The sequence below is a fragment of the Rhipicephalus microplus genome, chromosome X (genome assembly GCF_043290135.1).
Source record: "Rhipicephalus microplus isolate Deutch F79 chromosome X, USDA_Rmic, whole genome shotgun sequence".
In the NCBI taxonomy this organism is placed as follows: Eukaryota; Metazoa; Arthropoda; class Arachnida; order Ixodida; family Ixodidae; genus Rhipicephalus; species Rhipicephalus microplus.
The window spans coordinates 328,582,298-328,603,571 of record NC_134710.1 but is presented as its reverse complement, the minus strand read 5'-3'; the positions used below and the strand labels follow the sequence as shown (position 1 = coordinate 328,603,571).

The following is a 21,274-nucleotide window of genomic DNA, read 5'->3' as shown; positions in this document are numbered from 1 at the left end:
CTGTCTCCGTCTTGCTGGCTCGACCTGTACAGATGCAGAAAAAAACTTGATATACAGAGTACCACATTTTGAATTATTTGAGGCTTACCCGGCACTAGACGGAACATTTCTGACGGCGTCACAGGTGCCTGCAGTATAAAATGCAATGGAGTCAACATTTAGTAAAGAATGAGTTGTTTAAATCTCATATATTTAAATTTTAGTAGGCTGCTGCTTGTGGGGGGGGGGGGACATCATTTGTAGTCTTAGTTTTCAGCAATGACAAACGATGTAACGTAAGATCAATATATTGGGACTCTTGCAGGACAGATTTTCGGAAAAGTGTATTTTCTTTTGTGCGGACAGCTGCAACGGGGGTGTGTGAAAAAATCTTCATGAAAGTTGTGTACCTCTCCCAGCTACATATGTGGTATTTTTAATATGTAAAAATATTTACCTAGGTTAAGTATATTCATTGCCATTTCGATTGCTTTAGTTAGTATTACTTTTATTGTGCACCATTATTTTTGTAAAGCTATTTCCCTTGATGCAACATTACTGCTTGAAAGCCTGAAAGGGACAATGATGTGCATAAGTTTACCAGACCATCAGCAATTCCTACTTTACATAAACCTTAAGCTGCAACACTGCAACCTGCACCTGTGTGCCAGCCACAAGATAAGCGGCTGCCCTGACAAGTGATTGTGAAAGGTGGCCTGCAGCGGCGTTGTATGATATTTCATTGGTGCAACTGTTCACTTAATCTTTCCCTTTATTTAAACCAAAAGTAAGGCACACTGAACAGTGCAACTCGTCGAGAAGCCTCCAACATTCATATATGCACACATCACCAATCGTAAGTGGTCTACCTTTTACTGTTGAACTTGATGAAAAAAGAGTTCAGTGCATACAGGCATTTTTTCAATCTCGCAGAGTATTTGTGTATGAATTTTTGCAAAGTTTTATAGATATTGCATAAAATGTGGACCCTCGCTCCTTACCCGCTTAAAGTTATTCAACCATGCCAAATAAATAATAATGTCGCTGTGGTTGACATACAAACATGTAAAAACATCTCTTTATTGTTAAGGTTTGTAATTGCTTTTGCTAAAGTTGTGTCTCACTTTGTTAGTACTATAGCTTCTGTGCATTTACTTATGCCTTCTATCACATGAATGACTAAATATGCTTGCAATACTTGCAATGAGAAGTATGCTTGCATTACACTGCTAATTTATTGTGTGTTTTTTGCTCATAATATTCAGTTATTAGGTGCAAACACACAATTACCTACAGTGCTCATACAAATATTTTCACAAGCAAAACCAGCAAATATTGGCAAATGGGCCACTAACCTTCCCCGAGTTCTTCATATGCCATGTGGCTGGGCCTGAAAAAATGGGACATCATTTTTATAATACTTGGTATTTCAAACAGTCTTGTAACAGTTATTCTCACCCTGGTATTGACAGCTCTGCAATGAAGGGATTGTCTGGCTGTTCATCTAACAAGAGAACATAAGTACATCATTTGATTAGGGTCAACTCGTGCACAAGCACAGTATGCAAAATTAGTTTTCATGCAAGAGCAAACAGAAGCGTTGCACACAAAAAGGCTTCATAACTGTATAGTTTCGCTAAACAAGGTCTGTTTCCCCTGTACTCGTCATCAGTTTTTGTCAAGGGTGTCTTCACCTAGTGTACTGGATTACAATACTGTCACGGGGTCGTGACGTGGCCAAAGACAGGAAACTTCGTGTTGGAATTTAACTGTTTATTTGGGCGAACCTGTGCCCGGTAAAGGGAAAGTCTAATTACAGCAGCAGTCTTGCACAGATAGCAGTCTCGGACTGATAGCGGTGAACGCAGCGTCGGCCTTCGATCAACAACTGACAAGCGGCGAAGCGCGTCGGCATTTATACCCTTGCCGTCGAATGTTCTAGCGTTATCGCTGGCGGTGGCGTAGGTTCCAGAACAATCTGTATCGTTCGCACAGTGGGCGTGATCTTATCGAAATGATCTACTACAGTCCGGAACCTTCTCGAAACCTGCAGGCGCGGTTTGCGCCGAGAATCGTGTGGTGTTTCGGAACGATAACAAAAACTTGTGAAATGGAACGTGGCATTGCCCCCCTCTGAAAAAAGGCATCGTCCCGATGCTTTAATTAAAGATGAAGGTACAATAATAATGCAAGAAAGTACAATGAATAAATTACAATACAACAATAATACAAAAAACACTGTTTCAGTTTGTTAACGTGCATGAAAAGGCTTGAGGCGCGCGACACGAACGACTTCAGGTCGCGATCGGCGTCGTTGAGAGTTCGTGATGCCGTCGGGGACAACCTCGTAATCAAGTGGGCCGAGACGTCGAACCACCTTGTACGGTCCGAAGTACCGTCGCAGAAGCTTTTCACTTAGTCCACGTCGGCGTATCGGCGTCCACACCCAAACACGTTCACCGGGCTGGTATTCCACGAAGCGTCGTCGAAGGTTGTAACGGTGGCTGTCGGTCGTCTGTTGATTCTTGATACGGAGACGCGCAAGTTGTCGGGCTTCTTCGGCGCGTTGAAGGTACTCGCTCACATCGAGGTTTTTTTCGTCGGTGACGTTGGGTAACATGGCATCGAGCGTCGTTGCCGGGCTCCTTCCGTAGACCAATTTGTATGGAGATATCTGCGTCGTCTCCTGCACCGCCGTGTTGTATGCGAAGGTCACATACGGAAGAATGGCGTCCCACGTCTTGTGTTCGACATCGACGTACATTGACAGCATGTCGGCGATCGTCTTGTTAAGCCGCTCGGTGAGGCCGTTGGTCTGTTGGTGGTACGCTGTCGTCCGGCGGTGGTTTGTTTGGCTGTATGCCAAGATCGCTTGAGTTAAGTCGGCAGTGAATGCCGTTCCTCTGTCGGTGATAAGGACCTCCGGGGCGCCGTGACGTAGGACGATATTTTCGACGAAGAACTTAGCTACCTCGGATGCACTGCCTTTTGGCAGGGCTTTTGTCTCGGCGTAGCGGGTGAGGTAGTCGGTAGCTACCACGATCCACTTGTTTCCGAAAGCCGACGTCGGGAACGGCCCCAGTAGGTCCATACCAATCTGCTGGAAAGATCGGCAAGGTGGATCAATTGGCTGCAGAAGTCCCGCTGGCCTTGTCGGCGGTGTCTTGCGTCGCTGACAGTCCCGGCATGTCCTCACATAACGAGTGACGTCGGTGGTAAGACGTGGCCAGTAGTACCTTTCTTGTATCCTCGCGAGCGTGCGGGAAACACCGAGGTGCCCTGCCGTCGGATCGTCGTGCAGGGCCTGCAGGAGTTCTGGTCGCAGAGCTGAAGGCACCACAAGGAGGTACTTAGCTCGAAGCGGTGAAAAGTTTTTCTTTTGTAGAAGACCGTTTCGTAGAAAGAACGACGCAAGTGCGCGCTTGAATACCTTCGGGACTTCGGCGGTCCTGCCTTCGAGGTATTCTATTAGGGCTTTAAGTTCCGGGTCGGCCCGCTGTCGTTCAGCGAAGTCGTCGGTAGTTATCGTTCCCAAGAAGTAGTCGTCATCCGAGTCCTCGGGTAGCGGTTGGTCGACAGGCGCACGAGAGAGACAGTCAGCGTCGGAGTGTTTTTTGCCGGACTTGTAAATGACAGTAATGTCATATTCTTGAAGTCTCAGGCTCCATCGTGCGAGGCGACCTGAAGGGTCCTTCAAGGTGGCTAGCCAACACAAGGCGTGGTGGTCGCTCACAACTTTGAAGGGCCGGCCGTAGAGGTAGGGGCGAAATTTCGACGTAGCCCAGATGATGGCGAGGCACTCCTTTTCTGTTGTGGAATAATTTGCTTCTGCTTTGGATAGCGATCGGCTGGCGTAACTAATAACCCTTTCAAGTCCGTCAGCCCTCTGCACAAGAACGGCGCCAAGACCTACGCTGCTTGCGTCAGTATGTATTTCTGTCTCGGCGAATTCGTCGAAATGGGCAAGTAACGGAGGCGTCTGGAGGCGATGTTTAAGCTCCTGGAAAGCGTGTTCCTGTGGCGTTTCCCACTTGAACTCCGAGTCGGCCTTGGTAAGGTAGTGAGAGGATCGGCGATGCGAGCGAAGTTTTTCACGAAGCGCCTATAATAGGCGCACAGGCCCAGAAATCGGCGCACGGCCTTCTTGTCAGTGGGTGGCGGGAAGTCGGCGAATGCGGCTGTTTTCCGTGGATCGGGACGAACTCCAGACTTGCTGATAACGTGCCCCAGAAACAAGAGCTCCTCATACGCAAATCTGCACTTTTCTGGCTTCAGTGTGAGTCCGGACGTCTTTATGGCTTGAAGTACAGCTTCAAGGCGCCGAAGATGCTCGTCGAAACTTGAGGAAAACACGACGACGTCGTCCAAGTACACAAGGCAAGTCTGCCACTTCAATCCTGCCAGTACTGTATCCATAACGCGTTGAAAAGCTGCAGGCGCTGAGCAAAGGCCGAAGGGCATCACCTTAAACTCGAAGAGGCCGTCCGGCGTTATAAACGCCGTCTTCTCTCGGTCTCGTTCGTCGACTTCGATTTGCCAATAGCCAGTCTTGAGGTCCATTGACGAGAAGTACTTGGCGTTATGGAGCCGATCAAGTGCGTCGTCTATTCGTGGGAGAGGATACACGTCCTTTCTTGTGATTTTGTTCAGGCGGCGATAATCGACGCAGAAACGTAGGGTCCCATTCTTTTTCTTCACTAACACCACGGGGGAAGCCCACGGACTCTTGGACGGCTGGATAATGTCATCTCGCAGCATTTCATCAACTTGTCTCTTCATTGCCTCACGTTCTCGCGTCGAAACCCTGTACGGACTCTGACGGAGTGGTCTGGCATTTTCTTCGGTTATGATTCGATGTTTCGTGATTGGGGTCTGCCGAATTTTTGATGACGACGAAAAGCAATCTTCGTATTGCAGGAGCAGGGCCTTGAGCTGTTCTTGCTTATCGTTCGGAAGTCTGGGATTGACGTCGAAAGCTATGGGAGGGGCTTGGTTCCTCTGAGCAGGTTCTGCAGAATCGGCGAGGGCGAAAGCACTGGTGGCTTCGACAATTTCTTCTATGTATGCGACCGTTGTTCCTTTGTTCACATGTTTGTACTCATTGCTGAAATTCGTGAGCATAACCGTTGCTTTGCCTCCCCGCAGCTCTGCAATTCCTCTTGCGATGCAAATATTTCGGGTGACCAACAGATGCTGACTGCCTTCAACGACGCCTTCCAAGTCAGGTGATGTAGGAGCGCCGACTGAAATAATGACGTTTGAGCGAGGCGGAATGGTGACTTGTTCTTCCAGCACATTCAAGGCATGGTTTCCTGACGGCGTGCGCTGCGGTAGTGCTTCTTCTGTGGATAACGTTATTGACTTTGTTTTTAGGTTGATGACAGCACCATGGAGGCATAAGAAGTCCATGCCAAGGATGACATCTCTCGAGCAACGCTGTAGGACTACGAAGTCTGTAGGATAAATACGGCCGTTAATGGTGACTCTCGCTGTGCAGATTCCTGCAGGCGTTACGAGATGACCTCCGGCTGAGCGGATTTCAGGGCCTTTCCAAGCTGTCCTAACTTTTTTTAACTTCGCGGCGAACGACCCACTGATGACAGAATAGTCGGCTCCAGTATCGACGAGAGCAGTCACACTGTGGCCGTCGATAAGAACGTCGAGGTCGCTAGTTCGCCGTCTCGCATTACAGTTAGGGCGTGGCGTCGGGTCACGGCTGCGTCGGCTTGTTCCGCTGCTTCCATGTTGCGTCGTCCGGCCACCTTCGGTAAGTGAGCTTTTGCCTTCAGGGCTTTGCCTGGTTGCCCAGTCAAAAAAAATCAATGGGTCCAATTGGACAAATACCAATTGCTACGAATTGGTTCTCGACCAATTGGAATTTCGCCACCAGTTGGGAGCGTACCAATTATATCCAATTGGTAGACCAGTTTACGTCCAATTGGTGAACCATTTGGACAGTGCCGGTGGCCAATTGGTTTTCCAATTATATTTAACTGGACGTAACCGAATCTTAATTGGTGCCCAGCTTTCTTTTCACTGCAACCAGTTAAAGCTAACTGGTGTCCAATTGGTCAACCAATTCTAGATAACTGGTGTCCACCTATTCAACCAGTCAATGTAAATTGGCGTCCAAATGGTTATCCAGTTAAAGCCAACTGGTTATCCAATAGAAGCTGATTGGCGCCCAATTGGTTAACCAGTTGAACACGTATGGTGATCCAGTTAAAGCCAACTGGTGCTCAACTGTTTAGCCAGTTGAACACATATGGTCATCCAATTAAAGATACTGGAGTGCAATTGGTCAACCAGTCAATGACAATTGGTGTTCAAATGGTTAACCAGTTGAAAACATGTGGTGATCCAGTTCATGCCAACTGGTGCCAACAGGTCATCCAATTGAAGCTGATTGGTGCGCCATTGGTCAGCCAGTCAAACACATAATGATCCAGTTAAAGCCAACCGGTTAACCAGCTCACGTGAATTGGTGTCCAACTGGTTAACCAGTTGAAAACGTATGGTCCCCCAGTTAGAGTGAACTGGCACCCAACAGGTCATCCAATAGAAGCTGACTGGTGCCCAAATGGTTAACCAGTTGAAAACATGTGGTGATCCAGTTCAAGCCAACTGGTGCCAACAGGTCATCCAATTGAAGCTGATTGGTGCGCCATTGGTCAGCCAGTTGAATGTACATGGTCATCCAGTTAGAGCTGGCTGGTGTGCAACTGGTCAACCATTTGAAGTGAACTTCTAGCTTGGTCTAGCTTGAACCTAACATTCTTCCATTACAAATTGGTGTTTGGCTGAAATACATGGGCAAAGAGCACACCAAATTGTTAAAGCAAAAATGTTCATCCTGACCAAAATGATCCGGTATGCTTGGTCGTGAGTGATGTGTATTGCACATGCATAAAATAAAAACCATAAAATGAAGGTACTTGATTTACAATAATTTATTACTTGTACAAGTATTGCAAAAGTTGACTGGAAAATGACTAGACCAAATTTGCAGGCACGGCTTACTCTTGACCTTGGAATTTGCTGGCCTTATTCACAGCTTTCCTGTGGCTTAAGGTTGTCCTTCTCCCTGAAAGTGTTGAAAAATACACAAGTGCATGAAAGTTACAAGTTCACATCGCTAATGTTACATATACACATGATGCAACGACATTGTGGTGCTTGAACCACACTACGACTTCAAGGCATGAGAGCTGGCCCTTTGCAACATTTTCAATGGTAGCCTGCTGCAGAACTATCCTTAGAAATGGACCTGTCAGAATATTAGGGATAGGTAATGACATTGCTTATTGCTGTAGGCAGAGTGTGTATCATATTTACGCAAATCTAGGCCAATAGTCTTTCTCAAACTCAAATACTGTCGGGTTGGTTTATATTTGAGTACTTAAAAAATTGTTACAGTTGAGTGATAGCAGTAATTGTTTCCACCAGCATAATAACCATGGATTGATCATGCCATCAAGGCTCATAAGCTTGTTGATTCAAGGTGCACCCCGCAACTCTAGGTGTGGCCAGTAGCATGCTGTACTGTGCAAAATATTTCACATTTTCATTTGGACGCACCGGCTGGCCATCGATTAAGACTTAAGCACATGTGGCGATGGCTGCAAATGTGATAGCAGCCACTGACAAACATGAGAGTGCAACGGATTGCCGACAGCCCTATTGCACTAGGCATTTTCGACTACCTGTTTAGCAGCATGTAAGGCACAGCGCCATTTAAACTTACTGCATACTGCTAATATGCAACAACCCAAATGCGTTGGTGCCATGGTGGAATAGCTAAAACCGCCTTAACTGCACAAAAAAGCATAGCCGCCACATTGGCCCAAAATGATGCACGCAACACCCGCTTATTGTCAGAAGTGAACGCTTACGCACAAGAAAATGTTACTGCACAGACACTGACATAGTAAACAAGCACGGAAAGGGGTCCCAGTGCAGTAATATTGTGACCATACATAGCAGGCTACACATTGTAGCAGGCGCCGGGTTTCAAGAGAACAGCACTGTTCAGCAGAGAATCATTGTACACACAAACACACACAGGAGAAAGCTGGACGAGTTGTCTGCTTTGCTGCCATATCAAACTATTTTGCAATCTCCTTTATGGCTCTATATATATATCTGGGTTCTACTGTATGTGTTTTGAGTTTTTTGCATACTGTAAACGTTTTCCTGCTGGGTCTACATTTGAGGTAACATTTTCTTTTCTTTTTTCTGGCTTCAAACCTTAGGGGGTCAGCCTAGAATTTGGGCCTGCTCAGATGTGAGTAAAGTGCTAACTTGATGTGCTAGGAGCTCAAGACTAGTTTTTACCACATGATCTCACACATACTTCACAGGTGTGAGTAAATGCACTGGCATGGCATTTAATCAGTATGATGCTTTGAACACTTTTTTTTACAAGGCTGCATGTCATTTAAAACTACATACAAGAACCTTCCTGAAATTCATCAAAACACATTTACAACTGCATCTCACCGTTTTGCCATCCTCTCAAGGTCTGCCAGCTTCTCCACCACAAAATGGTTTAGCTGCTTGAGTGCAGCAGGCACAAGGTTTTCAGGAATACCTTGGCGCTGCAGTCGCCGTCTGTAACAATCTAAAACAAAAGGTTCACAGGGCATCACTAACTGGCAAGAAGAAACAGTTCTTAAACAAAAATGGAGTCTATAAGAATATGGTCTGAGGCAGAATGAACAAAGACAGTCTACACCAAAATATCTTAAAAAGCATGGACACTTACCCCGCATCACTTCCACTTTCCAAGGCGTCAGTGGAGTTTTTGCAGGCCGATCCGGAAATCGTGGACACCGCTTTCCTGCAAGACACAAATGAACAGTGGTTAACTATAATACTGCTACTTCTAGTTCACAGCGCTAAAAAAAATTATGGCAGCTTCGCATTAGTGGTGCCAAGCCTGAAGAAACAGCGGAGCGGGGCAGCCTTCCTTGTTGCTCCTTTTAATTTCTCGGTTTCTTTCTTGCTCTTTCTTCCCTTCCTTTCTCTCTCTACTGATTACTTCCTCTATCTATGTCTCTCACTCTCTTCCTGTTTCTCTTTGTCTTGCTCTCTGCTTTTCTATCTCTTTCTCCGAGTCTAGTCTTTCGATCATTTTATGCCTTTACTCCTCTTAGTTCTCTTTCTTCCTCTCCCATGTTTGACATGCTCCACTCCGTCAAGCAGTTTTCATTTAACACTTGCACCTGCTGAACTTGCATTGGGGATTGGCCAATTCCTGTGGCACATACCCACCTAGGAATTTCTTTGCCTTGAACAGAATAAGGCTAGCCTAAAGAGCTTTGTCGTTATAAAAAAAAAAATCTATAGAACAGCAACATACCTTGCAAAGAGCGGTTTTTCAGCTGCTCCTTTGGCCAAATTCCAAGAAGCAGGTCTTTCACAAAAAGAGAATCCTTTTGATGGCCCTGGATGTGACTCCACGCACAAGAATTTATTCGAAGGCCACTGCCAATGTCCACCTGCATCAGAGGAATGTATTGCAAAAAAAAAATCATAACAACCATCTGAAAAAGCAGCATTTACAGTTAAGCAAGCACAAAAAAAATTTCACCTACAACGACAACTGTATGCAAAACTAAACATTCCTGAAGCTGCCCTTTAGATATGCACATTACCGTGGCATTCTCTTTTCTTGGGCAATCATCTGGTGGCGGTGTTGTCTCCCTTGGAATCACATCCATGTCAATATCTATGAGCTCCATCCTTGAGTGCTCCGGTTTGCTCTTAATTGAGCACGCAGCTCTACTGTTGCCTGCACCATCAACATGAAGCGAGGCTCACTACAAACAGCAGAACTCAAGTCACTTTAAGAAGACAGCATTGTCAGCAATCAACATTCAAAACATATGAGTTTCAATATCAAGGCTCTCACCCAAAATATAGCTACATCAAAGAAATTGTACCAAATGCAAGTATTGTATTAACTTGAGTTTTTTTCTTTTTTTTTTTTTTTGTAACTAACAATTTGAGAATGCACCTCATATTAGATGTGAAACCAGGCTACACATAAAACAGCAATTTTATTATTTTGTTTCAAAGCACCTTCAAAGAGCATTCTAAGTGACAATGGACGTGTTGGATCTATGCAATGTTTTGCACATGCAACCACTGCCTGGTAAAACATGAAGAAAATGCAAAAGGATTTGCTTAACAATAAAACAATAAACTGTCCAAAGATATTCGAAAATCATAGGCAGTGGCATCAAGGCGTAAATGAGCATATAGTTGTTGGGTGATGAAGAAGTGCGACAAATTCTTTCATGCTCCGCTGACTTGAAAAGCCTTTTGTGGTCCTATGCAAGGTCGTCACCACTGGTCAGAAGAGAAGCTCTCCAACATAGGATGGCGAGCTCATGTTATAACTGCAATACCCTATATTTTTTTGTAATTTTCTTAAATAAGCAAACTCGCTCCTTATCGTAAGAATGTGTAAACATGGTAGTATGCACAAACATCACTTCGTTCGATTTTGTGGTTTGAAATTGTAAGGAATAGCTTTAAATTTAAGGAAGCCCATAATTCCCCCCCCCTGAAATTTCAGTTTGGCATGTGTATAAACGCGCATACAAATGCATGCATAAACATACATAAAGCATAGCTGAGTGCCCCCTCCCCCCCAAACCTGAAAAAAAAAAAAAAAAATGTGTGACCATGCTACTGGCATACAAATTACAAATAAGTCTACGTACATAGCAGCCACAGAAGCCACAAAACTACGAAAAGCCGAATTCCATACCTTTGCCTTCATCTAAGGCTGTCAGAATTTTTTCCTGCAGCCTCACATTAAGCCGCCTCAGCTCCATGGCCTCCTTTTCTAATGTGTTATTCTTGTTTTGGAGCTGCTCTATTTTTTTGCTCTTTCTATCCATCAGTTGTTCAAGCCTCTGTAGCTTGTTCTTGAGCTCACTGACTAGGCTGCCCCTATCGTCATAGGTCTCCCTCTTTTTTTGTTTCTTTGTAGCTGTTTCCTCCTTTCGGCAGATGTCATCCTTTTTTCTCTTCAGCATGTCCAAGAGCTCCTGTTTTGGGCCAGAGGGCTTTTTCACGGGACGCTGTACACAAACAAAAAAATGTCTTATGAGGCTGTTTAAGTTGTGCAATGCATAAAGAATGATATGGCACTGCATAAACAAGTACCTCTGGCTGGACATCATCTTCATCCTCACTTCCGCCGTCAGGTGAATAAGCCATTTTTTCAAACCTAGGCCTCTGCCGGCTTCCTCCCTCCCCCTCCAAGTCGTCTTCAGATTCTGGAAAATATTGAGGTCGTACACATTGAAAAATGTTACGAGGAAATAATTTCATTATAAGCCATGGATGTGCGACTAGGCTGCACTGCAAGTATAAAGAAAAACACAGAAGAGTGACAACAGATTAAGTGGGAAGGAATATTATGCTAAGTGTACACTTAAATAAGCCTTCTACTTATATGAAAGGATCCTTGAAATTTCCGGTAGTCTTTGTTTCAATATTAAAAAAGTTCATGCTCTATATGCATGTAAGCCTTAAACAGAAGCAGGGAGAATATATATGTGTGTAGTATCACAACCATAAAACATGTGCTCATTAACTGTCTTTGCATAAGACTACTGTATATACTGTATAACTGAGCTCTAGATGTTTGCGTATATGCATTTGTGTAAGGAGAGGTCAAATACGCAATATATACATATATATATACACGCAAATCCTGGTTCCTTTTTTTTTTTTATTTCGGGGAGGGGGGATCTGACTGCTATGGTGAAGATAATGAATTAATGATTATTGCATGAACACAGATGATCAAAAATAATTATTTTATTTGACCTACATAATAGTTGAATGCACTTATGGAAGGGCGCCGCTATGAAGACTACTACAAAGAACGCAGTTTTACAGACTGAGCGCAAGCATCAACTAGCCTTATTATTCACTACGCATGAAAATAAGACCACTTGACGGTTGCACTCGTTCTGTTAAACTCTGTCCTGTGTTCTTTGTAGTCTGTTCTTTGTAGTCTATGCTTGTTTCTGGTGTATCACTGACTGATCAATAAATTCTCTTGCTGTCACAGCCTGAATTTAATTTATGAAATTACCTGCCACAAACATGTAGTATCACCTAGTTTGCGGGAACGAGTCCAGAGGTGGCTTCTCTGGGTTCTCCACACAGTGTGGAACAATGTCTTCATTCTAGCGCCTGCGCAATTTTTCAACTCCACTTAATACGAACAATTTTATAGTCCCATTCGAGTTCGAATTAACGAGCTTTTACTGTATTCTGAAAACATAAAGGCAGCTGGGAAGGACTCAACAAGTTTGCCACGTGCCGTACGCTGGAAGCTTCGCAGACAATAGCGTCAAAAGTTGGAGGAGAGGGGTCTATGATCTGGATCAGTGCATACATTTTAAGGAATATTATCGAGTTGTGCTGTACCGCATGAAGAATAGAAAGAAAGGCGATCCCTTAGATATCCATCTCACTTAGCAACAAGTTTTAGGCATATTAATTGCATTTGCAAGAGCGCAAAAGACAGTTGAGTATATATAGTAATTTTTATACACTAGCTTCATTAGGCCTATTTATAAATAACGGAAGTTGCAAGACTATATTTGAACTACGCTCATTTCAAGACAAAATTATGTTTCATTAATCAAATTATACCTGCCGACCGACCGCACGCACCGGATAGCATCAACGATAGGCATATGCGCACCGCGGAACACAAAAATGCACTTAATGTTGAACTTGACAAGGCAAAATAAATGTGTGCCAGGGTCGCAAACGAAGAGCTTACCTCCCAAAGCTAGGATCCGAGCCCGGTAGTAATCAGAGGTCCCGTCCGGATCGGTCCACTTTACAGAATAGAAGAACTTGGACTTGAAGTCCTTCGCGTGCTCTGGTTTGAAGTTTTCGATGTCGCCAACATCCACAATCGCAAGTTTCCGATCGTCTTCGTAACGTACTTTAGCGTGCGTGATCATTCTGCAGTACACTGTGCCGTTAGTGCACGAAAAAAACACAAAGAGGATACGCAGCCGAATGATCACTTCGCAGGATCGCACGCAAATCTGCGGCCAGCGGTCAGACTGCCGTTGCACGTGCTGAATGTAAACGTACGCGCGAGCCGCGAGCTCGTACTTCAAGCCGACTGGCAGATACAGGTTTCCACGTAAACACATCGTGCTACATAGACGCATATGACTTCAATATTAATATGTCCATTTTATTTAGGTTTTATGAGTATATATTGGTTTACCAGATGTACAGATATTACAGTAATAAATGAAATATTGAAATACGAAACTGGACATCTTTTGTGACGCTGACCAGTCAGGATGTGCCATGGTTGCCGTTGTGCTGAAGTGGTGTTCGGTTGTGCGCTCAACAACAATCTGAGGAGCATCCACACGTGCACCAACAAATCGTCTAATGCGGTCATAATGTATCAACTTCCAAAGAGAAAGAAGAGAGGCCCATATAAACGATATATCAACCATGGATCGGACTTTGTGCTACCGAGAAGTACTGAGAGGGGTTGCCAACAGCGTGTAAGTTTACCTTTGTTTTTGTTCTAACGCCTTCAATTGGCGCTGGTGTTCAAGACTCACACGAGACTGCATGTCTTGGTTCGCATAACACGCCTAGCGTATTAACAACAGTTTGTGTGGGCGAACAACCTGCGTTTGTCCGCACATGTAGTTGCCGAGGGTGAACGTAAATATTGACGGCAGATATCGCTCGCTTGGCGGTACCGAACCACGCTGTAAATTACTGTTTAGTGAACAACTGGTAGTGAGCAAACTGGTATTGCTGCGACATTTGAGTACAAATAAAGCGGCTGTGAATGGCAGCCGCTATTTGAGCGGGTCATTGTAACCGATTTTAACATTGACTTAAAATTTTTTTTAACAAATCTCTAATAGGGCATTGAAAGCAGTTGTAGCAGTTCAGTACATTGCATCTGTTAGAACATTTAAAGCGGACTTTTCTGTCTGAATTCACGGCTTACGTAAAATGGTAACAATGTTCGCAGGAGTTTTGCGAATATCTTGCCTACAGGTTAGTTATATTTTACATTAATGCGTAATTAATCGATTTTGCGTGCCTTGGGTTTGTTATTAGCAAAATTGTGATGTCACTTGTCATTGCTGAGTCAGTCATTGAGTTAAGTTTTTGTCTAAGTAAACCCAATATTATTATTAGCATTGGGTTTAAATGCAACAAACCCAATGAGAACTGATGCTGTCATTCTCAAAAACAAACAAAAACCTTTCTCTATTACGATACATTAGATAGGAGCTTACACAGTAAAGCTTCGACTTAAGGCGTGCACATATGTCTAAGATACTTCTTCGCATTCAGGAGGTGCCTATGGACACATCCTCGTCTGATGATGAAGCAGCAGGACAAGCTTCAGTCTCGACAGATATAAATGGCATACTTCGAACTGATACGTTGAGTAGTGAGGATGAACAGGTGAGGTAGTATGTTCGAGACGTTAAGTGCATTTTTATTAATAAGCTGTTTTCTTGCAGGAAACTTCAAGCGATGCTTGTAGCACAGCAGCCTCCAGGGTGACATCTGCTCCGGTCAGTCCCACTACTCCAGAACTGCAAGCAACCAATGATAGGCCACAGCATGCCAACCCGATGGTTTCCCATGACACATTGCTAAATGATGAAGAGGTATGCACACATATCTATATTTATGTGGGTATTTTTTTGTATAACAGAAGTGGTTGTTCGGAGTATTTAGTAATATGCGGTGACATCGCAGAGGCATGACAGCACTTGTGCCTGTTGTGTCTCCATATGTGGTGTCATTGCAGATTTTGCACTAAAAATCGAACATGGCTTTGTCACACGTCGAGGTGGTGCCGATCTCTGACGAGTTCCCTTTTCTCTTGGTTTCATCGTTTTTGTGTTTTCTCTGCTCTATTTGTTTTGCAGCTGTCCATGTCTGATGAGGATGGTTCAGAGCAACATGATCCTGGAGAGCTGCCTTCAGAAGATGACATGGTAGGTCCATCGGAAGTTGCAAAAATTACACAAACATGGCTGATGTCATTAACTGCTGGGGGATCACTTAGCTTGTTTAGGCATTGGAAATGCAGAATTTATGAACGGTAAGAGCTCACTGAAAACGAAGACACAATGAAGGCTCACACACACACAGCGCTATGTTTGTGAAAGCAGTGCAGGGAGGGGGATGACAAGGGGGCAAGAACATGTGCCCCTTTATCATTGTGCATCATGACCTTGAGCACCTTCTTGTTTTTCTTCAAATGCGTGGCTTACTGTCAGTGTAATCACAAGTGCACGGAGGGAGGGGGGTACATGGCGGCATCCCGCGGCGGCCACGGTAACTATATGCAGCAAATCAGCCAACCGTCATGGACGTGGGTATGTGGCACAGAAATTGGGATATATGGCATCATTTGTCGAGAAAAGAGGGATCGATTTCTAGCTGACTTGGATAATTAATTGTGAAGTCTCAGTCGAGTGCTGCCATTTTGAACAATTATTTCTTTTCTCCTTTCAGCAGCAAATGCCTAACAGTCCCACGGGGCCGAGTCATGGTGGCAAGTCGCAGTTTGGAGAGTTATTTACTGATGTTATCACTGAAAGAGTGGTTTTGTCCAGAGGTGACATTCTCCTCATGGTGCTGAAGCACGCTGTGAAAAATAATTTGTCATTCACTGGGCTGACCAGCATGTTGGACCTTATTAACAGAATTTTCGAACATCCAATATTGCCTGATTCACGGTACCAGCTCTCCAAACTTTTGAGCAAAACTGGCACAACCATGACATATTATTGTTTTTGCCCCAAATGCTTCACACATATAGAAAATGCTGAAACAAATGCCTCTTTTCAGTGCATACAGTGTGGGCACAGAACGAGTGTTTCCAGTCTATCTGATATGCCTTTTTTTGTGACTCTTGATGTGGAATCACAGTTGCAAAGATTGTTGAAAGACTGTGCACTCCTTGACCTAACAAAGCCACTTCACCATGATGGCTCACTGGGTGATCTATGTGATGGTGAAATGTACCACAAATTCGCAGCTTCAACACAGCAGTGTGGGCCCAGAATCACCTTCACCCTAAATGCCGATGGCACACCGCTGTTCAAATCAAGTGGCACGTCCATTTGGCCTATTCAGTTAATTGTTAATGAGATCCCAGCTGAACAGAGAATGTCAAAACTCGTCCTTGCGGCATTGTGGTTTTGGAAGGAGAAACCAAATATGGAGCTTTTTCAGAACACATTTGTAAAGGAAATGAGCCACCTCAGTGAAAATGGCTTTGTGTTGGAGCGGAAGGGTCAACTGCAGACATACAAAGCTTATTGCATTTGTTGTGCAGTTGACTCTGTTGCCAGGGCACCTATGCAAGGTGTCACACAATTTAATGGTTATTTCGGATGTAACTGGTGTCTGCAGAAAGGTGAACGAGCTGGTGGTTCTACTAAGTACCCTGTTCAACCATTGAACCCCACTGAGCGCACTGAAAGCCAGATGGTCGAAGATATGATGACTGCAGTTAGGGAAGGTGTGACTGTTAATGGTGTTAAAACAGCATCTCCGTTGATCGGCCTGCCCTATTTTAATATCGTATCAGGCTTTGTTCCTTACTACATGCACTGTATTTTACTCGGTGTAGCACGGCAGTTTTTAGACTTGTGGTTTGAGTCATCAGGTTATGCCTACTCCCTCAGTCGCAAGCAAAACATGGTCGATGAGAGGCTTTTGGCTATCAGGCCACCGAGAGACGTGAAAAGATTGCCGCGAGCAACAAAAGAGCGGAGATGGTGGAAAGCTAAAGAGCTGGAGAATTGGATACTATATTACAGCATCCCAGTGCTCCATGGTATTCTGGAGAGAAGATACCTTGAGCATTGGGCATGCTTGGTGGAAGCTTTACATATTATGCTGCAGCGCAGTATCGAAACTGCTGAAGTTAACAGAGCAGAGAAACTCTTGTTAGAGTTTCATGTGCGCTCAGAAATGCTTTTTGGAAAAGCTTTCATGACATATAACATGCACCAGCTGACACATATTGTCAAGAGTATCCACGACTGGGGACCCCTGTGGGCACATTCCGCATTTCCATTTGAATCGGGAAATGGGAGCCTCAAAGAGGCCATCAAAGCTGCAAATGGAATTCCACACCAGCTGTGTAGAGTTCTGCAGATTGAAAACACTGTAATGGAGCTGCAGGATCTGACTGCCAGCCCTAGCGTGGTGCTGTATTGCAATTCTTTTGATGCCAAGGTCACTCACAAAAGCAAAAGCAGCAGTGATGGCACCCGTTTTTTTGGAAGTGGTTCTTGTATTCCACCAGCCTGTTCATCACCTGAGCAAGAAATTCTGCCACCCTCTGTAAAGTACAGAAGAATGATGGTAAACGGTTCAATCCTGACAGACTGCTTGTACGCGTCAAAGAAAAAGACTAATACTTCAGTTGTTCAACTCTTGGATGGATCATTTGCCATTATTGAAAAGATCATTTCAAGTGGTGATAACACATGCATATGTGTCTGGAAACTTCGGTGCCGACCAGTAAAGTATGACTTGGTGACCGTTAACCATGTGCACAAAGTGTTATTCAAACAGTCTCCTACAGTAATTATTCAGCCTCTAGAAATAAGAAGTGTTAGTGTATTAATCAATGTGGAAAATGTTTCATATGTATGTGCACCTCCCAGCACTCTTTCTCTGTAGTCTTCTTCGACAATTCTATGTTCCCTAATTCATCATCATCATCATCATCATTGATTGATATTTGGGGTTCAACGTCCCAAAACCACCATATGATTATGAGACGCCGTAGTGGAGGGCTCCGGAAATTTCGACCACCTGGGGTTCTTGAACGTGCACCCAAATCTGAGCACACGGGCCTACAGCATTTTCGCCTCCATCGAAAATGCAGCCGCCGCAGCCGGGATTTGATCCCGCGACCTGCGGGTCAGCAGCTGAGTACCTTAGTCACTAGACCACCGCGGCGGGGCATCATCATCATTCTCAGCCTGTGTTAGTCCACTGCAGGTTGAAGGCCTCTCCCAATGATCTCCAGTTTACCATATCCTGTGCGAGCTAATTCCATTTTATTCCTGGGAACCTCCGAATTATGTCGCTCTGTCTAACTCCCTGCCTTCCCCAACTGTGTTGACCATCGCTTGGTAACCATTCTGTTGCTCTTATTGTTCACCAGTTGTCTGGTGAACACTTTTCTCTTTAATGATAGTGGCAGATTTCCTGACATTATTTGAGAGTGCCTGACGAATGTGCTCCAGCCCATTACAAGACCAGCCCAGGTCCATTTTTTTCGCTTGATGTCAGCTAGGACATCTGCAACTCCTGTCTGTTCTCTTAGCCATGCTACCATCCTCCGGTCTCTCATTGTTATTCCTACCATTCTACGTTTCATTGCACGCTGCGTGGTCCTCAGCTTTCGCTCTAGCTGTTTCATTATTCTCCATGGTTTATCACCATACATCCGAATTGGCAGTATGCCATGGTTGTATACTTTTCTCTTTAATGATAGTGGCAGATTTCCTGACATTATTTGAGAGTGCCTGACGAATGTGCTCCAGCCCATTCTTATTCTTCAGTGAATTTCTTTTTTGTGGTTAGGTTCTCCCATGAGTAGTTGTCCTAGGTATACATATTCTTGTGTACTCTCGAATGTATCGTTTTCGATCGTAAATTCTTTCTGTTTTGCCAGGCCATTCAAAATTAAGCAAGCTATTTTAGGTGTTTTAGCCCTTTTTGAGTAAGCCATAGGTGTAATCACTAAGAGATTATGGGGCACTGCTTTCTCCATTTGCTCATTTTCCTTGGAAGAGTGCTAGTGATAGTGCAAAACAACTGGTGCATTTGTTTGCATAAGCAGGTACAGTGGCTGCTCATTGTACTCTTGATACATATATAATGAAAGCCATGCTTCTGTGGCATCATTATGTGAAATAATAGCACTACAAGCTGGGTTTGTGCACATGAGCAGCATTGCAGCTCTAGTGACACTGGTGTGAGTGACCGTACATTGAAACTTGGTGCGAACACGACATCTCGCAGGACGAGGACACAGTATGAGCGCCGCCTAACAATTGAACTTTATTGAAACTAAATTAAACGTAGGAAAAACTAAGATCATGCATGCTCAGAAACTGCAGGTCACGTAAAGGAAATTGCTAACCAGCAAATTTTACGGAAATCCATTGACCTCTTAAAATTGTCTGAGTTGCCTAAATGCAAGCACGTCATGGCCAGTGTGCAGTGGGTATTCGGCACTCAGTTTTGTCAGAGTGGCATATGTCATTCAAGTTGCTATACCTTGTGAAATTTTATGTGCACTGTTAATTTGTAATTTAATTTCAGATGCAACTATGTGCAAATTTTGTGCATTTGTGTATTATTTTTTACATATGTACATATATTTCATGCATATTATTATTTTTGTGTTTTGTTTGAGTGTTCTTATGCCTGGACTTGTTGTATTTTTGCCCATTTTAATAAACATATTGTGGTGGAATGCCACGAGCTTTTCTCGGAAATGCGTGGTTGTCTTCTGTTGTACAAACAGCACCAAGGTTATACTGCTGTGATTTCATTAATTTCAAAAGCACTACTGTGCAGAAAGAGGTTGCATAGTCTATCCATTAAGATATATCAAGACCTATAATTAGGCAAGAAATGCTGCCATTTTTGGGCATGAAGCACTTGGAACGATGAAGGACAACAGTATTATTATAGGACAATTTGTTGTCATTCGGCAGCATTCACTTACTGCGTTATGTGCTTGAGGATACAAGCTGACTTCATTAATTTGTTCTTCCTTTCAATTTTCAATAAAATGTTACGTATTCTATATTTTGGCCACTATTCGGCGTCATTAGAATCAAAGATGAAATTTCACTATTCACACACCACTAGCTGTGAGTGATTCACAGGCTATATCAGCCCAGACATTGGAAATCTTAACACAACAGTGTGAATGAGCTCATGTCGCGAAATATCCAGATGGCAGCAAAAAATAAAAATCGTGGGTGAAGCCAGAATCAAACCCTGGAATTCTGCATGGCAGCCTCCACTCAGTCACTGCTTCAAACTACTTTAGAAAGATACCTTGTACAATGAAAAATACCTTGTCAGGACAAAGTAGTTGCAGAGTTGGCTTTCCTGTTTTATATCAATGTGATAAGCTTTACATATGTGCACTTAGGACTGTGCGAGCAATATTCAAGGGTTGCACTTGTCTGTATATAAGCACATCATCACTCGATAGCATGCACTTCATGGTAATATAACTGAAGTGCAAGCTCCAATGGGAACACTGATGTTATGTTGTGCCATAAGCTACCTTTCACGCGTCAGTGTACTTGATGTGCCTGGAAAGTCTACAATATGCACAGAGCTAATCAATTGGGACAAAGATGTCTATCCACCTCGTAACGCTGAAGGCTCAAAATGAAATTTCCAGCATTGGCTGACGCATGCTGACTGCTTCGCATATGACTAATTCCCACAACATGTGTGCTGTGCTGGATTTTTACACTCCGTTTGCACTACAGCTTTCGTGCACCAACTTCAACCTTTAATTTTATACCCACATCAGTGACTATTACTTCGTCTACACAAAATATCCAAGAAAAAAAAATGACAAAAACAAGTGATGAGGCTTGCATGTAGCAATGGGCCTATTTTTGTCCAGGCAATCACCCAGCAGGAGACTGAAAGTACTGCTTCTATGAGCACAGCTATAGGTCACAAACCAGCAGAACTAGCTGCATTTTTAATTGTACCATATTCAAACTCATGTTAACTGTTAATGCTATAACTGTCCCACTGTTTTGAGTTAAAATGTACCTTATAGTAAACGCCACAGCTCTAGAAAAAAAAGTTGCTTATAAGGAACATAAATGACTGAAGAACATAACCTAATGCACACTACAATGAAGTTTTCAATTCAAAATATGTATACATGGCTCAATTGACTCCAATATATAAGAATCATGACAATTAATTGAGCCTGGAATTCTGCCCTGGCCTATAGCAAATTAAGTTGCCATGTAAATAACAAATATCAACTTTTATGTATATGAAACAAATTTTAATTGAAAGAACAATGTTCCAACACTCTCCCAAATTGTAGTTGTACAACCAATTGGACCAACAAGCACACCATTTGGGATGCCAATTGGGAGGCCAATTGGAATGCACTGTTCCAATGGTTTTCCAATTGGAATGTGGGCAGCCAATTGGACTAACA

At 43.7% G+C, this 21,274-nt stretch overlaps 2 protein-coding genes across 4 annotated transcripts; one reads left to right on the top strand and one right to left on the bottom strand.

The window, feature by feature from the left end:
- Positions 1-6,905: 6,905 nt before the first annotated feature.
- On the bottom strand, positions 6,906-13,199 carry LOC119174825 (uncharacterized). Its single transcript, XM_037425921.2, has 8 exons — positions 12,797-13,199; positions 11,158-11,270; positions 10,757-11,072; positions 9,636-9,772; positions 9,341-9,479; positions 8,744-8,818; positions 8,479-8,599; positions 6,906-7,063 (listed from the first exon to the last, which is right to left on the bottom strand). The coding sequence occupies exons 1-8, from the start codon at positions 13,197-13,199 to the stop codon at positions 7,024-7,026; spliced, it is 1,344 nt and encodes a 447-aa protein (XP_037281818.1). The 3' UTR covers positions 6,906-7,023.
- Positions 13,200-13,335: 136 nt separating this feature from the next.
- Positions 13,336-18,177, top strand: LOC142776269 (uncharacterized). Of its 3 annotated transcripts, none has more exons than XM_075879625.1 (5): positions 13,336-13,550; positions 14,365-14,478; positions 14,538-14,687; positions 14,952-15,020; positions 15,547-18,177. In XM_075879625.1, the coding sequence occupies exons 1-5, from the start codon at positions 13,338-13,340 to the stop codon at positions 17,725-17,727; spliced, it is 2,727 nt and encodes a 908-aa protein (XP_075735740.1). In that variant the 5' UTR covers positions 13,336-13,337; the 3' UTR covers positions 17,728-18,177. The 3 variants fall into 3 exon arrangements, with proteins under 3 accessions (XP_075735740.1, XP_075735739.1, XP_075735741.1); XM_075879624.1 differs by having other exon boundaries at positions 15,544-18,177; XM_075879626.1 differs by lacking the exon at positions 15,547-18,177 and having other exon boundaries at positions 14,952-15,264.
- The last annotated feature ends 3,097 nt before the right edge of the window (positions 18,178-21,274 follow it).